This window comes from Passer domesticus, chromosome Z (genome assembly GCF_036417665.1).
Source record: "Passer domesticus isolate bPasDom1 chromosome Z, bPasDom1.hap1, whole genome shotgun sequence".
NCBI classification, from domain to species: domain Eukaryota; kingdom Metazoa; phylum Chordata; class Aves; order Passeriformes; family Passeridae; genus Passer; species Passer domesticus.
In genome coordinates this window covers 66,155,362-66,168,966 of record NC_087512.1, presented here as the reverse complement: position 1 = coordinate 66,168,966, position 13,605 = coordinate 66,155,362, and the positions used below count along the sequence as shown (strand labels likewise).

Sequence of the window (13,605 nt, the reverse complement as noted above, 5' to 3'; positions counted from 1 at the left end):
TTTTTAAGATGGAAGAGCAGTATCAACAGCAAATGAGACAAGGAGCAGTAGCAAGCATTCCATGCAAATGCAAGATACTCCCAGATATTTTTCCAACAGACACTGCTAATTCAGGGAAAAATGGGACTTCCTTATAATACAATACATTTGTTCATTATGTAACACTGCACTGCAGAATCTGAATTAATGCCAATGTTAACCTTTCAAATTTCACATGGTTTTCAAATTTTAATGCAATGAATTTTAAACAAGACACGTGAGAAAAAATATCTTTAATAGGGCTGTTCTGCTCTGTGCCACTTGTCCACCACTTGCACATGCACTTATGGTCTAGAAGTATCAGAAACAAGAAAATACTGATCATGAATAGTAGCAGAGAAATATTACAGAAAATTGTAAAGACCCCAAGTAAAGTAAGAAACAAAAGTTACTTTTCAACATTCTGCTGTATCCTAAATGGACTCCAAGTGCTAAGTTGTATGCATAATGTGATTTTCAGACCAAATTGTCATAACCATAACACCCCCAAAGCATGAAGGACCATATACAACTGCTTGGAGTATCAGAACTCAAATAATTTACCACCACCAATGACTCTGTCCCGATCCTAAATGCAGAGCTCTTTGTTTTCATTTTGGTACTGAAAACAGACACATTCCTCCATTACAGCAGTTTCTTTCAAAGTGTGTCCAAGCAAATAGTCTCATTTCAGTTTATTTGTGATAGTGGGGGGAAAAAAAGTTTCATTGATATTAAAAACCTATTGAATTAGTGACTTTACAATGCATTTTCTTAATCATTTATTAACTGCAATGCCATCATATTTCTGAGACATTTATTTGGGAATAGCAAGATATATTGGGAAAAAGCAAAGGAACAATACTTGGCCTGATGTTGCAGGAATATTTTTCTCAATAGCAGTGTCAATTTAAGTGGCTTCCAAACAAAAAACAGAGAAGGAAAGAGATTAGACTGGTATGGTGCATGTGGGAAATATCACCTCCTCAAACTAAATGTCTTTCTTACAGCAGTGATGAACATCTTTGGAGCACTAGTTAAGTTATTTGTGCTATGTGTTGTGCATCTTATATAGACACTTGATATGTTATTCTTCCCTTTAGCTTAAAAGGGGACCTATATAGACACTACTAACAATGTTAGGGGTACAAAATGTCTGTCTGAAATGAACACTTCCTATGAACTACCCAGTGGACATCTGCATTTTGCTTCATTCTGAAATAGGAGACAGGAAGAAAAGAGAGATGTAAGAGAGAGCTTCAGCTGGATGGTAAACGAATCAATCTGCTGCAGCTAATGATTGTGCCTGCACAGCGATGCAGGACCCCGCACACTGAGCCCAGCAGGACTGGTGGCTGTGTGTGAGCCTGAGGGGTGACCCAGCTCTTCCTGTGGCCAAGAAAGGGTGCAGCAGGCTCAGGAGGGGCCCTCTGTTGAGTAAATGGGAGGCTAGCAGCTTGGGCAGACTCCTGACCACATAGAGTCTATGTCTTCCCTGCCAGGCAAGGATTCACAAGAAGTTTTTAAAGCTGTTCAAAAATTCTTGATGATTCAACAGCTGTTTACTTAGATTTGAACTCAATTACTGCACTTGCATTTCACAAACCTTTAAATCAGGTGCAGTCTCACACTGGCACCACTGTAGTTGGCTTTCATTCATACAGAGCTAAGAGAACAATCACAGCAATTATCTATACACTCAATCTCTAGCAGTTTACAAGTATCTTAGCATGAGGAACTCTGGTTATGATGAGGTTATCTTGTACTATTTCTGTAAACCAAAAAAAAAATTGTTTCAATTTCCTCAGTTTGCCAGCGCAATATAAATCCTGCATTCCAATCAAAGGGTTAGGAAGCCTTCAGGTAAGCATACCAACAGCATAAAACTTCAGAGCAGGAATAAATTTATAGTCAAAATCAGGAGAAACAGCAAAAAGGTGAAAGCATAAAACATACATTGGACAATGTATCTATCATTTAATGCAACCTTAAGGTCTTTCCCCCCCACCTTTCTTTCTGTAAGCAGTTATTAATGAAGAAATAAATGAAAATATTCAGCTGGGTAGGTTAATGTCACTGCACATAGAATATTACTTTTGTGTAACATAAACAAGACCCCCAGAAACCTATTCTGCTGTCTGAACCACAGTCAAATATACTATACCATTTAGATCAGGAATATCTTAGTTTATGAAATGAGCATCATATTTACATTCCAGAACCCTGATGGAGTTTGTAGATGTAGCTGCTAAGCGCTCTCAAGAGTATTTTAACAGTCCTAGGAGTCAGTCTCCAATGACTGGATAAAAGTCATATTACATTCTCCTTTAAGAAGGATGAAAAGAAGGTCCCCAGGAGCTACTGGCAGGGCAGCCACACCTCAGTGCCCAGTAAGAGCATGGAACAGATCCTCCTGGAAGTTATGCTGTATGGATGGCAGAGAGGTGAATAGAGACAGCCAGCATGGCTTCACAAGGGGAAAATTGTGCCTGATAAGATAGAGGCCTCCTACAATAGTGAGAGAGCTACAAAGTGAGCCTCAGCTTTTGTAATGCCTGTAACCAAGTACAACTTCCTTGCCTCTAACTTGGAGAGATATGAGTTTGACAGATAGATGGACAAGGAATTGGCCACGTCCAGTGAGTTACAGCAGCTCAGTCTCCAAGTGAAACTCAGCAATGAGTGGTGTCCCTCAAGGATGCATACTGCAACCAGTAGCATTTAATATCATTGTCAAGGACATAAATTATGGGATCGGGTGCAAGTTTTCACATGACACCAAACTGAGTGGTTGATTTGCCGGAGGGATGGAATGCCATCCAGAGGGACCTTGGGACAGGTTGTGGTGTGGGCACATGTGAACATCATAAAGTTCAACAAGGTCAAGAGCCTGTGTCCATGTGTCTGAGCAATTCCCAGTATCCACATAGACTCTGCAGACTGAGAGCAGCCCTGAAGAGAAGGACAAGGAATACTGGAGGATGAACAATTTGACATAAACTGGCAATGCTCACTTGTAGACCAGAAAGTCAGTCATACCCTGGGCTGCACAGAAAGTCTGGCCAACAGAGTAAGGGAGGCGATCCTCCCATGGACTTCATTCTTGGGAGAATCCACCTGGAGTACTGTCTCCATTGGGACAAAAATGACATAGACATGTTCAGTGCATCCACAAAAAGTTCATGAAAATAGCCCAGGGGCCTGGGCCACCTCTTCTGTGAAGTAAGGCTGAGAGAGAGTTTGGATTCTTCATCCTGGAGAACAGGTGGCTGCAGGGAGACTGTCTTACGGCCTTCCAATATATACAGGAGGCTTGCAAGAAAAATACAGAAAGACTATATTCCAGGCCCTGTAGTGACAGGACAAGGGGCAAATGAAAAAGCATCAATTTAGATTGAATACAACAAGGACCTTCTTTACAATGACAGTAGTGAGACACTGCAACAGGTTGCCCAGAGAAGTTGTGGATGCCCACCACATGTGATTGTATTTGGTTCATGTGGCAAACTAAGAGTCAAGGCTGCCTCCATGTAGGACTGGCTGCTGGCAAATGCTGAGCCCATCAGAGATGTTGGTAGCACCTCTGGGATAACAGACTTAAGAAAACCACTGCATAAAACTAGCTGGAAGAGAGGAACCATAAAATGTGAGATACCAAGGTCAGTAAAGAAGTAGGGAAAGGCAGAGATCCAGCCTTCAGCCCACAGAGGACCCCACACTGGAGTGTGTGGATGTGCCCTGAAGAAACCTGCAGCTTGTGGAAAGACAGTGCTGGAACAGGGTCCTGGCAGGAACTAAATTTTGTGGAGAGGAGACTACACTGGAGTTTTCTGGCAGGAACTGTGACCGTGTGGGAGACTCATGCTGGAGCAGTCTGCTTCTGAAGGATTCTATCTATCTCATGGAAAGGATGCAAGCTGGTGCAGTCCATGAAGAATGCTGGTCCTTGGGAAGAACTCACACTGGAGAAGTTCACAGAGGACTGACTTCTGTGGGTGGGACCCCACACTGGTACAAGCATGAAGAGGATGAGGAGGGAACAGCAGAGACACTCTGTAATAACCTGTCTTAGGTCACAATATAAGATATTCCCAAAAATGTATGTATTCTATCACCATCTTCATAAGCTGTTAAAACTAGGTAGGGCCGTGCTCCTTATCTAATTCATGACACATCCCTGATAATTCCAGGGGATAACTTTTGCTAATGAGCCATCAAATCTCACTGCAAGACTGATAAAATTACATCATCCATTGTGAGATGCTCCACCCAGAAGGACGATCCAAGCATTTCTACCTGGATATCATCTGAAGTTTGGAACACCACAGGCAGCTTTATCCACTAAATTCCTAGAGGACAAGAGCTCCATAACCACCACTGGATCTTTGGAGGAACATCAGGCCCTTCTACAGCATTACTGCTTCAACAGAACCACATATATCACTTCAAGAGGACTGCAGCCACCATTTAATCAGACTGCTACCAACACCCTGACCAACAGGGTGTCGGGTCGTATTTGGACTCTGTCAGTGTTTCTGTATTATTGCATTTATTTTAATTTTCCTATTAAATTGTATTTCTGAGTTGGGATTTCCCACTGGTTTGCTTTCAAACTAGTACCTAACCTGATTGCAAACCCCATCCTCCCCCATCCCCCTGTGCTTATCGAGGTGGCAATGCAAAGCACTCAGGAGTGAAGTTGAGACTATGGAGAGGGAGGGGTGGGGAAGGGTGGGGAGGGGTGCTTTTAGATTTGTCCTTGTTTCTCATAATCCTGTGCTCTTTGATTGGCAGTAAATTAATATCACCAAGAGGAGGTTTTTTTCTATTACATTAATTGGTGAGTGGTGTCCCTCTCCTTAAATCACAAGTTTCTTGATGGAGTAGGATTAACAGACTGGCTTGGTGAGCATCTGATGACCAGTCAATGTCAACCCATCACAATGAGCCTTGGAACAACCTGATCTAGTGGAAGGCATCCCTACCTATGACAGGGAGATTAGAATGGAATGACCTTCGAATGTCCCTTCCAACCAAAACCATTCTAGGATTCCATGATATAGGAGACATGTAGTTTCCTTTTCTCATGTACAAATGTAATATAAAAACAAACAAACAAACCAACAAACAAAAAAAAAATACAAAAAAAAACCACCACAAAAAACCAACAAAACAAAACAAAGGAAAATAAAGTAAGAACCCAAACACACTGTTCCCACCCTCTTTCCCTTACTTACTTATATATTTGACTTTTAAATCTACTTCCTGTCTTTCTATCTTTTTTGATTATTGCATTTTGGTCAGGTTTGCTGAAATGGATGACAAGGATCTGGGCTACAAACAGTGGCTTTCTAAATGAGGTACATTTGTAAGTGCATCATTTTAACCGCCTTCTTGCTGCCATTATTATTAGTCACTTTTCTGCACTGGATTAGAACCAGAGGGCTAACATGAATAATATAATTTGCTAATACAGATGTTATGCAGCTGCTCCTACCAGAGCAGGCTAATGATAAAATGCGAAGGTCAGGTATTTCTAAACTGTGTATGATGAGATATGAGTAGAGCACTAGAGTAACCATGAATTCTCTTGTTGATTTGAGTTCTGGCAACAAATCCTTTGTCCTCTTACTTGTTAAAGCAGGGAGTAAAACTGCTACCTCAATCACTTATGGTGATTTTTTATTTAAATGTTCAGCATCCACTGAAAGAACAGCCTATGAAAGCAGGCAGCCTGGGCTGTCCAGCAGAAAAGTGAGTAACCTAACCCACCAATACACAGCAACAGCCACAATGGGAGGGACATGGAAAGGTTACATCTATTAAGTTTTACAGTTTTACTAAACTGAGTATAGAAACAGATACCAGGACATAATCTGGCATATAACAGCAATATAAAGAAAGTTGCCCACAATAAGGTATTCACTCAAGATTGGCTCATTGTCTTGTAATATTTTGGGCATTTGCCATATTCTGCTTTAATAAAAATTCAATAGTACAATAGGTAGAAAAAAAAATTCTCTTCAAAAGGAATTTGTCAGTGAATAAAGCATCTGGAATGTTTTAAAATGAATCAGGAGTCCCAAATGCTAACTGGAAAACCAGGACCTTTGTGGAAAAAAAAATTACTATAAAACTACGAAACATGTGGAGGGAGATGGTGGCATACTTTAATCTGAAAATAGAATTAATATATTCTCTTACAGGAGATTTAATTGATGAATTCAAGTCTATTTTTTATCAAACATTGATAAAACATATGAACAACTCCACTACACAAAAAGCTGAAATACTAGCAGTAGAAGTAGTATTATAAGTAGTAGAGAAATATACAGTACCAGTGCCTCCTATAAAAAACACTAAAAATGTAGAAAGTAATACATATTTTTGCTTGCAATTAGAGCTAATTTATTTGTGACTCTAATGATCACTGCTGCCTATGAATGCCTCAAAGTCTTTCTACCTCTTTCTGAACACTACCACATCACACCTATAGATAAAATTGAGCTGTACTGGGAAATGGCTACTCGTGAAAAAGACAAAGGTGAGAGAAACAGGTTTTCTGCAACTGAAATACATTCTATTAAAAAAAGTAAACTTAAGATGTTGGTGTCTAAGGCCAGCACTACAGCACATATAGCTGATTCAGGATGAAACAGGAGAGAAGCAACCCAGAAATGAAACAAATTTATTAATTTTGTCTACAAGTAATTTTTACTGCCTGAAGGAGAGGGAGGAATCAAGCTTTCCTTTCATTCCAAGGAGAGATTTATTCATTTGTGGAGAGATTTCCTTTACAAAACATCTGATTTTTATTCTAGATTCAACCTATTTAAACATTCCCTTAAATGAAGTAATAAGAAGTGTGGCTTCTAACAAGAGTACTGCTTTTTACATCAGGACTGAGATATCTAAGATTGTCTCAACTTGAACAAATAAAATAAGACTTGTACTTACCGATATATCATCACTGAAATCTATTTCATCCAAATCAAGATATTCAGGAGCTTCCATTATTCTCTTATGGACATTTTGGGTGAGTCAGCACATTAGTAAAGACCTAATTAAGAAAAGAGAAATGTGTTGCCTTTAGAGAGCCAAAATCACACAGAAAAATTTTCATATAGTTGCTACAATACTGAATCATTTAACTTGAATAGTAAAGTGTTTCATAACTTAATCTTAGAAGGCAAATACAATTTACCACCGCTATTCTGCATATTGTAAAGCAGACATTCCAGTTTTCTGGGAGAACAGCTAAGTGCTACTTGAAGTAGAAGTAAAAAATACTTGGCTCAGCACAACTCAGTCCCCACAGAAGTTCAATACAGGTATAAAGACCTAGGGTGTTGAACACCCTCACGACATTGCAACCATAGCTGTGTAAATGACGTGCCTTCTCATAAGGATGAGACATTTACTCACAACAACTCCTGTTACTGTACTTTTCCTCTGCCCAAGATGGCAGAAAAGAACTGAGATTCCTGCTGTTGTACAGACAATAAAATCCTATCACACCTTATCTCTGCTTACAAGCAGACTAACACACAATGTAGCCAGTGCTTTACAGATTAATGTTTTACCACCCCTTAGGCTCTGAGTGCACATCCTCCAGAAGGACAACAAATTAAATACCAGAACTGTATCATGTGCACTAACTATCAGGGGCATTAACCATTTTTTACAGCAAGAGGAAAAGAAGAGCAAATTCTCTTGCAAAGCAAGAAATTTGTCTGGAAGTCAATATTAGATCTGAATAAATTGAAGCTTCAACAATCAGAAGAACAAAGACAATAAACCCCTCTTTGTCAATCCTAACTACAACGAAGGTATGTGTTATCACTACAAACAACTGCCACAGAAGTAAAGTAAAAAAGGAAGGTATTTTAAAGGAAGCTGAAAAACAAAAGCACAATGCATTTTTAAATAATCTGAGTCATCACATGAAGTTTAAGTATTATTACTGAAGAAAATTAAATCCTCCACTACTTGTATATAGCAAAGGAAAGACCTTAAAGAAAAAAAAATACACAAACCCAATTTATTCATATGACAACTACAAAAAAATATGTTTATGAATAATGAAATCAGCTGTGTAGGCCTAAATAAAATCACTGTGTGAAACTTTCACATGCATTTAAAAATGTCCTAGGATACGGGATCTGAAAAAAAAACTTTTCTATAAGTGTCAGACAAAACAAAACCTCAGTAATTTATCTCCCTAATAATACACTATCCAAGCACAAAGCTGGCCTTAATACACCTGCTCTTGAGAAGCTATTAGAAAGAGAACCAGCAAGCAAAACTCCAGTAATACGCTGAAATAGATGGAAAAGCAATTTTTTTGTTTCTCACCAAGTTACTGAAGCTCTATCAGCATAATTTTCTCATTAAGTGAATGTTCCAGTTTTGGCTGGGGTGGAGTTAATTTTCTTCACAGCAGATAGTATGGGGCTGGGAATGGGACTTGTGCTGGAAACAGAGTTGATAATTCAGGGATGCTTTAGTCACTGCTGAGCATATGGAGAGTGGAGACCATACGGAAGCAGTTTGCAGGCAGGACTTGTGACCTCCTTCTAGAGAAGTAGAGACTAGCTGTCAGTCTATCACTGTGACTACTGACACCAGCTCAAACTAAATTATTATTAGTTTTTGAAGCAAGACAAAGGCTGACTGTCTATGCCAAATGTATTTGACAAATTCTGGCTCTATGTGCCAGCTACCAGAGGGTTGCTGGGCACTGGAACAGGTTTCCCAAGGAAGTGGTCACAGCACCCATCCTGACAGAGTTCAAGGTTTATTTATTTGACAATGTGCTCAGACACATGGTGTGACTCTTGGGGCTTTCTGTGTAGAAAGCTGATTCTATGATCCTTTTTTGGTCCCCTTTCAACTCAGAATATTGGCATGATTCTGTATGTACTGTCCTAGACAAATTAAAGGACTGCGTTATGACATAAGGTGATAAATGCATGAAGAAGGAATGAGCATTAAAAATAAGTTTAAATGTTAAAAACATATATGGACCATATAACATAGAAATAATCTGAAATCAAACCAAGGCTTCAATGAGTTTCCATTTTCCACTGGAACTAAATGGACTAAAAGCTGACCACGCACTATATTTAGAAGTCTACAGAAGAGATAAATAAAGCTACTTTACACATGTCACGTAAGGAAGAACCAAGAAGTGATCCAGAGCTTTTATTTTCAACTAAAGCTGAAGTTATTAAATTAAAAATTAAATGACAAATTTTTTAAAATAAAATTTTGAAATGTTTTCTAAAAGTAAAATTAAAGTAGTCACTTAAAAAATTACTCAGTTCATCAAAAACTCCAGTAAAAAACCTCTACAGCTTTAGTAATATAACTATTATTCCTGGTTACCACATATCTCAAGATTTAGATAGAGATCTCAACTGTTCAAACTCACTTTTTCACTCCAAATTGGAAGAAGCCATCGAAAGAAAAGAAATTCACTGTATCCATGCACAGTTGACAAAAGGACTTCATTCCATCTAGTGATATACAAAACCCATAAAGTCAGTCCACAGTCCTGCATCATTACTTCCCCAAAATGTTATCTTCTGTCTTCAAAACTAAAGACTATGAAACACACAAAGGCTGAAGAGGAAGTCAAGAACCAAAACAAAGACATTTTCTCTATGGAAAGCTTACTGAAAATAGTATTCAGTTACATGAAAAGAAAGAGATTAATAAATTCACTTTACCACAAGATTTTAATTTTTTTTCTTAACAAAGTAAAATTGAACAGCACCTCAATTCAATTATTATTACTAAAGAAGATTGTTCATGACTATACTTGGAGTTTTATGGTAAAGGTGTACTTTTAGGATACAATTCAACACAGCAGAACTCCACCATGCATAATCCAAACCAGATGGTAACGATGGCACTCAGAGCTGTGACTATTTTGAGAGCTTTGATGATGGCTGAATACAGCACAACACCAGAAGCACAAACAATCTGAATAGGATTCATAGGAGGATCATAAGCACAACTGGTCAAATTCAAGGTAGAAATAATTGCAACCAAAATTACAGCTGTTAGCAGCGGCTGACATGAGATGAATAATGTGTTTCCAGTACCAACATCAAAGCAATACAGATGACTGTCTCTAGCTTGTCAGCAGAAATGCCTGATATTTAACCTATAAATGTTCCTAACTGTATTTTGAAAGCTAGTAATTTAATATTCCACAAAATTTTAGCCCCAAAAAGGGCATTTCCATCTGGCAACTTGACTTGCAGAGACACATATGCACACACATGTATGTTCTATACAGGTTCATGAAATTCGGTCGACTCTCAGAATTCACAACTAAAAGAAAACCACATAAACATCATCCAATTGTACTCAGGGAAAAAAGCAACTTTTTACAATTTTGTGAACCAGTTCAGCAGGAGAAATCAAGCTAAAAACTACTACAAAGAAATGGGGGAATACTAGGATTATCAGTACAATAACATATTACATATGTTGCATTGCAACAGATAGCAGTATTTGGAACCAAACTCATCCTTCTCCTTTTCAAACTTTTTTTAAAAACAGATTTCCTCTGCTGTTTTCCTTCTCAGCTAAAACTAGACACCTGAGCTCAAATCCTGTTGCTAACATTCAGTACAATCAGATGAATTAGGGAAAAAAGGGACAAAAAGAGCAATTTCTAGAAAAATATTAATATTACTAATAATAGTAGCAATGGCGTATGAGATGTGGCGAACAAATCCATCAACTCCTGCAAACACTAAAAACCCACTCTGGGTTGATGGTACATATTACCAAGGTGTAATGCTTATAATTGTTCACAGATTTAGTTTCTAAGGTAGATCAAGCCTTGGGTTGTTCTCTCCACACAGTCTCAGACAAACAGTCACATCATCAGCAATCCCTAGGGCCCGATGTGCCTTTTGAGGATGAAGTAGGCTCGACACAGGAATGCTTTAAGAGTCAGATCAGCCCCATCACATAACCCATACTAGTGCTCATAGGCAAGAACATGGCCCTACAGGTGAGCATCTGCTGTCGGGCAATTAACTGAGTGAATGAGAAGACTGACAGAGGAGGCAGGATATGTGCAAATATTGGGTTCAGGCTCTTGTTCTGACTGTTCAGTACAAAACTGTGGAACAAAACAGTGTAACTGATTTGTAGCAATGCCTTTGCCACAAGGCTGCAGTGAATTCAGAAGCTTCGAAAGAAACTGATCCAGTGCCTCAGACAAAAGCAGTCTCAGCATATAGCATGTGAAAGGCCAAATCCAAGAGGGAGCACAGGGAAAATGTCCTTTTACAGATCCAAAATAAAATGTGTAATTGAAATAGCATAATTTTAATTATTTATGGATACATAAAAACCCAGAATAAATAACAATAAAAGATCTGCTGTCAATTAAATATTTATTTCACTTGTAAGTCAAAGAAATCCTCCTAAATGCCACATGGGATTTTATTTTCCACAAGTCAGAACTACTTTAACAAAATATTTGGGGATTTGCTTAAACTTTCAATCAAATATAAAGTGTATCAGATGTAAAATACTTCTAAGTTTCCTTTAGCACAGTTAATATTAAAGACTTAGGCTTTAAACGCCAGAATGCCATGACAGTTGCCTTTTAATTAGGGGATAAGGTTACATTTTCCAATTATAGGTCTAAGATAACAAAATAAACATATGGTCGTTTCCTAAGCACCAGGAGCTATAGTAGCTCAAGATGAACAAAATCTGTGGGCAGAAATGAAAGACACTACATCTTTAATTTAAGCACACATTATGAGTTTCAACTAATGCTTGAAATCTGGTAAGCGTCTGACTTTTGTTCCCTACCATTAAGAAATACCAAGATCACAACCCCAAATTTATTCACTTTCAAACCAACACAGAAGTGTAACATTACATTATGTTAAATCTATTCAGCATGCAATGAAAAACCCAGCACACAATTAAAATCTACTGTTGAGGAAGGGCCAGCATAAGGAAATGCCTAAAGATGAATTCGGTTCCTCCATCCTCATATTCTACTGTAACATCCAACGTCTACCAAAAATTAATTTGGCCTTCCACCTCTATTTAATACACAATGTGCAGACAGCAGTACAGTAAGCCCATGAGCACTGCCACAGCTGGAGAGAGTGAGAACTGGACTGCCCAATGAAGGCAAGAAAGCTTAGCTACTCTGGGCTACCATCTCTAGTTATGCCACCACTTCTTATGCTCCCTGGTACCTGGCTGTGTGCTGTCTCCTATTAAAGATTACATGTTATTTGAGACAGGGATTGCATGGTCACTCTGCATTTGTCTGGCTTTTCGTATAGCTGGTGTCCTTATCCATTAACAAAGCTTTGTGGTGCAAGAGTAATCCAGTTAAATACAAACATAATACAGATACACTGGAGTGGGCCCTGGAAGAGGACACATTTGAAGCTTTGTAGACAACATGCAATATTTTATTCAGTGCAGGTGATAATGGCAAAGTCAAGGAGAAAGCATCAAAGACAGAAAGCATCGATCACATAGGAAGCATACAGTTTCATTAGAATAGAAGACAATAGCTGAGTTGGAAGGGACTTGCCATGATCATCCAGGTATGAGTAATTGTTTAAATTTAACACTATACCTATTATCCACTTTTAGAAGACCCCAGCTTCCAACTCATATTTCTATTATCTTCATCATCTCTAAAGGGGAAATTACTTGGATATAATCAATAAATTTTTAAGGAGTGATTTTAGGAATATAAAGAACGACAATGAAGCTTAAATGGAGGTTGATTTCCTTGCAAACATACTACTATAACTTCATGCATTCAAATAAAATGGCAACATGACACATTAGACTACATCAGTATTTTTAAGTGATATAAGGGTTTGTGATAGTATAATGTACTCTGAACTGCATTGTTCAACCAATTTTTGTTACCCCCTAGATTTCCCGAAGTATTTTTTTCTGATTATGTGATGTAACATTTTTTCTACAACTTGTCATTGAAATTACCTATCAAGCCAGATCTTAAACACAAAAATATAAAGGGAAGGCTCAATAGGAGTGGTAGGAGATATTAAAGAGTTAAGATGAATTTTAAATAACAATTTATTGGGAAAAAAAAAAGAAGAAGTAACAGTGAAGCTGGAAAATTATGTGATTTATTTCAGTGAAGGAATGTATTCTGCAACTAAGATTACCTAATCCCTTATCACACTTATTCAGGAATACTCCTGAGTTTAAAAGTTCACAACAGCAATTCATAATAGTATGATACCCCTAAGGCAAGTAAAAATAAAAGCACTGCTTTTAATCACCACTCAAATACTATCAGTGCACAAGCTACACAGATAGAACAGAAAGACAGAACTGAGCAGAGCACAATTTTCCAAGATCAAAAGATGCTGTTTGCAGAATTTTACTTCAGAAAAATTCTGTATTCCAGACATAAGGAAGCAATCCACCTACAGCCCTGAATAGTCCCAAATACTGAGCCTAGTTCTGTTCCTAGTGAAGCAGCATATATAGAGGACTGGTTTCAGACAAGAACAAATGTATTTATTCCTGGCCAAACATAGTTGAACT

At 38.1% G+C, this 13,605-nt stretch overlaps 1 protein-coding gene and 1 long non-coding RNA gene across 10 annotated transcripts in view; one reads left to right on the top strand and one right to left on the bottom strand.

The window, feature by feature from the left end:
• SNCAIP (synuclein alpha interacting protein) overlaps nt 1–13,605 on the bottom strand; it is an 87,228-nt gene that overhangs the window by 45,368 nt on the left and 28,255 nt on the right. For 8 of the 9 annotated variants that reach the window (XR_010352203.1, XM_064403031.1, XM_064403030.1 and 5 more), the window contains one exon: nt 6,976–7,078. Coding sequence is in view for 6 of the 9 variants with exons in the window: in XM_064403031.1 (XP_064259101.1) it covers nt 6,976–7,032 (57 nt within the window). In the remaining 3 variants the exon portion in view is untranslated. Of the gene's footprint in view, nt 1–4,850; nt 4,992–6,975; nt 7,079–13,605 lie in introns of those variants that run through there. The other variant, XM_064403035.1, reaches the window with a different exon arrangement.
• On the top strand, nt 5,026–6,861 carry LOC135289450 (uncharacterized). Its single transcript, XR_010352204.1, has 4 exons — nt 5,026–5,210; nt 5,323–5,386; nt 5,717–5,772; nt 6,840–6,861. It is a non-coding gene; the product is annotated as an uncharacterized LOC135289450 (long non-coding RNA).